The sequence below is a fragment of the Cryptomeria japonica genome, unplaced genomic scaffold (genome assembly GCF_030272615.1).
Source record: "Cryptomeria japonica unplaced genomic scaffold, Sugi_1.0 HiC_scaffold_1796, whole genome shotgun sequence".
In the NCBI taxonomy this organism is placed as follows: domain Eukaryota; kingdom Viridiplantae; phylum Streptophyta; class Pinopsida; order Cupressales; family Cupressaceae; genus Cryptomeria; species Cryptomeria japonica.
The window spans coordinates 20,001-24,009 of record NW_026730083.1 but is presented as its reverse complement, the minus strand read 5'-3'; the positions used below and the strand labels follow the sequence as shown (position 1 = coordinate 24,009).

General features: G+C 32.0%; 1 protein-coding gene across 1 annotated transcript; it reads right to left on the bottom strand.

Moving 5' to 3' along the window:
• Positions 1-267: 267 nt before the first annotated feature.
• On the bottom strand, positions 268-3,741 carry LOC131071096 (putative FBD-associated F-box protein At5g56440). The gene is made up of 3 exons (XM_058006800.2): positions 2,797-3,741; positions 2,335-2,643; positions 268-273 (listed from the first exon to the last, which is right to left on the bottom strand). Exons 1-3 carry the CDS (start codon positions 3,739-3,741, stop codon positions 268-270), a joined length of 1,260 nt encoding a protein of 419 aa, XP_057862783.1.
• Between the last annotated feature and the right edge of the window lie 268 nt (positions 3,742-4,009).

Below are 4,009 nucleotides of genomic sequence, written 5' to 3'. Positions count from 1 at the left end.
AAACACAATGATCATCTTATAAACATTATTTGAGAAAGAGTGAGACTTAAGTATTCCTAGTTAACATATATGACAACATTGTTTCACCTTTTAAGTAAGTAATAGACAATTAACCATAAGTAAGAACAAGTAACATTCATACAGTTCTTAATTTAATTTAAAGCTAATAATGGCAAACTTACAATAGCAAACCTACTAATTAGTATTTCCCTTAGAATAAAAATTTGGTACTATGCAAATGTGTCAAAGCAAGTATCAAATTCTCTTTCACACCTGCATAGGAAAAACAAAAACAATAATTAGCAGGATCACTCAAAATAACAAATAGCAATTAAGAAAGCTTTCTACAAAACCATAATTCTACAAAACATAATCAAGGATCCAAGAACTTAAGTATCCAAGCTACAAAAAAATTAATTTTATAAAACATAAGCAAAAATAAAATAAGTGTAAAGAATAGCATGAGTGCAGTTAGCTATCTACTATATAATCTAAACATATTAAACTTATGAGACATTTATCTCATTATATGTTCATATTGTGTTTCATAGAGTGTACATCTAGCTACAACATCAAAATAACACAAATTAGAACCTCATTCTTACTTAATTTATACAAATCTTGCTTCAATCGTAAATTACTAGATGGGGGGAAACCATACTCATAGGATAGAGCAAAATAGGGAAACCAACAAAGTAACAGTAGAGTTGGAGTCAGAAAGAAATAACCAAATTTGAATCATAGCATTTGGGACTTCTTATCTAACATTTTAACTTAAGAATAACATTTTAACTTGATAAGATCAAGAATTATTACAGGAATATTTCTTCCTATGTTTAACATCTATCCCCATGAAACAATTAATAAACATCAACTAAATAAACAACAAAAGAAGCTAGAAACATCATTTGAAGCAACAACTAAAGAGAGCTATAAATCATGCTTACTATTGTGATTATCATGTTGACACCATGCTTCATTACCACATTTCTTCACTAGTTTTTTATTCTTTCTATTTTGTTGATTTAATAAATACTCAAAATGCAATATCAGAATTCTCTATTTTCCATTCTCAAAATCTAACTATGAAATTATTCTAAATGTTAGTTTTCTAAACATTAAGTTCTTTTCTAGTTACTTCTTCAACTACCTGCAACATAATTCTAGATTCCTTGTAGGGAATATGTTTGAAAAAACCTATAACATTAAAATCTACATTACTAAATATAGCTAGAAATAATATATTGCTACAACTTTCTTAGTCACAATTTTTAATTAATAATTATAAGTTTTATTTTAAATATTTTAATTGGTTGTTTTTAAAAATTATGAAGAAGAATAAAAAGTCTAATCTTCTTAATATTTTATTAGTCCATAGTTTATACCTTGATTTCAAGATTCACATACATATCCTAGTCTGCAATATGAAAATTAAGAGTGGACTAAATAATTTATACTCTTATTTGTAACATAAATCTGAAAATGAGTTTGAGGACTCAATTTTTAATAGGGAGGAAATAAAGAGCAACAAAGAAATATAAGATGAACCCCTCAACCTAGTTCTAGTTCTAACTATTGCCTCTTTCATTTCCTTGTGGCAAAGAATCAATTTAATGAGGCAGCTGAAGGGCTCAATTGTTTAATGGATTATGGAGATGATGAAATGGATGAGAAGAATGCTTGTACTTGAGAACCTAGTATGAAATGGATTATCTAGGATACAAAAGTAATAGCGAATGCATAAAATGCATAGAAAGTGTAATTGAGAACCTAGTTATGCCCTGCACTATGAGAAAAAATATTGAGAGAAAGTGGAAGAAGAAAGTGTAAGGATCCACAAGTGAAAGGAAAAAGATTGATGGGCTATATCTCTTAATGCCTCTATGTTGTTTCTTCTTTGTGTTGTTCCTATTAGTAGATCCTCATAGGATGTTTCTCTAATTCTTTAGTTACTTGTTTTATAGATAGATTATAAGCTTTTTGATATTTTGATTGTTAGGTTTAACTTGTAAGTCTTTGTTTTGATGGTTTTTTGTTTGGATGTATAACAGTATGGTGTCCTTTCTCACATAATATAATAAAAAAATAGAGTCCAAAAATCTTAATAATTCACAAAAGCAATTTTCTAAATTTTCTTTATGATACTATTCATCATTCAAGAAACTATTGATAAAATTTTTGAAACAGAAAAAATCAATTAAGAAAAATAACTCATCCCAAAAAAATTTAAATATTACTACAAAACAAACCCAAGTAACATAATATAAAAATGTTGGCAGTAAAAAATAATAAATTCTATAAAATAATAGAAACGGTTATCCAGATTCTGCTAACCTGTGAATAATATTCAACGCGTCTTGTACAAAGTTGGCAAACTGCTTTCAGATTCATTGACCACGTTTTTGTGGCAGTTGACAATCTTGATTTTGAGAAATCCCTTTCCAAATTGAGAATATTATTTTGCATGATTGGAGGGCAGTGTTCAGGCAGAAAAACCCTTGTTACACTTAATGGACAATTTCTAAGAAGAAAACCCAAAAAAATCACTGCCTGTGCACCCTTGTCTGGCCCAATATGGGCACGCACCATCTTCAAATTTGGTAGTGCCACCTCTGCTGTTGGCATCTCATCTGATATCATCTCCTGTGTCAAACATATTGTGGGTTCACTCGTAAGAGAATTTGGGAAAAAAAAAGGCTATTCCAGAAATATAGAAGGTCCAAATATAATCTACAAGTATCATCATGTACCAATCACTGATTAAGAATATTTAACTTGAAGGTACAAAATACTAACTTGAAAACATTGGCCATGGATTGTCAACTCTTCAAGCCCAGGAAAACTGTTAAGAACAATAATACTAGGCATTCCTGGATTAACGGCATTGCCTGTATTGTAGTTTTGAAGAATAACTTTTTTAACAGATTTCGCTCTTGAAATTTGTTGAAGTAATTTAAGCCATTTAAGCCCTGCGTATTGCCCAGAATCGATGAGGCCGATTTCCATCAAGCGTGGGCAAGTCAGTTGCAATGATATATCAGGTCTTAGATCTCCTAGATGTATCCACATTAAATTGAAAGATCGTATATTCAAGTTTTTTAACCCTAAACAACTGAGAATCCCTAAATCTTGAAGATGTGGGCACAGATCCATGAATCCTTCAAACATAGCATCATCCAGATTCGGAATACCAGCATAACGAAGTGCTTTCAAGGATCGGAATACCCCAAAATTAGTGGGCATCTTGGGAATTCGGATGTATTGCACTGTTAAGACCGTGAGGTTTTCACAGCTAAAAATGGAGTCCCCAAGCTCCATCATGGGAGAAGCTCCATTGCTAATCCTCTTACCAGTCTTCGGATCTCTATTACAGATGTGTATATCCATGCGTTCCACCTGTTTTTCAGCTGCAAGGCGAATCCAATTGTTAATATAGGCAGCCTTAGGGTCATCCAAGGCAACTGTAAGCTCCAAACAAGAAAGACGAGTATCGAGGTGTAGTAGGGCATTGTTAATTATGGCCTGTATCCTGCCATCTTTTTGTTTCTCAAAATCCTCAGGACAAAACTTGAGCCTTGGTATTTTCGTCCACAAGAGCCGCCATCTCTGTGAGAGTAGGGAAGAGCGTACGACATCTCTGTAAGAAATCTTCGACAAAATATGATTTAAAAGAACATCATCAGATAATGCAGACAGCCTGTCTATTGCTGATGATCTTGCCATTAACCTTGTATATGCCATAACTGCTATATTATTTTCTCCTATCTTATGTCTGCCATTACAACCATTAACCATGGAAAACTACTGAGATCGCCCACTATGCGCAATGGGGAATAACAAAACACATTTATAATATCAGGAATCAATTCAATTCAACATTTGCGCTGTGGAATATCACATATAATAATATTAGCATACCTAGATCTCTAGAGAAAGCTATGTAGTAGATGAGGACAGATATTATTAAATGAACCCTAATTCTACCCTAATTTTATATCTGAGAGTAACC

Coding starts and splice junctions, on each gene's coding strand:
- LOC131071096 (XM_058006800.2), bottom strand. CDS start 3,741: ATGGCATATACAAGGTTAATGGCAAGATCATCAGCAATAGACAGGCTG. Junction 2,644..2,796: donor TCCATGGCCAATGTTTTCAA/GTTAGTATTTTG, acceptor TGTTTGACACAG/GAGATGATATCAGATGAGAT.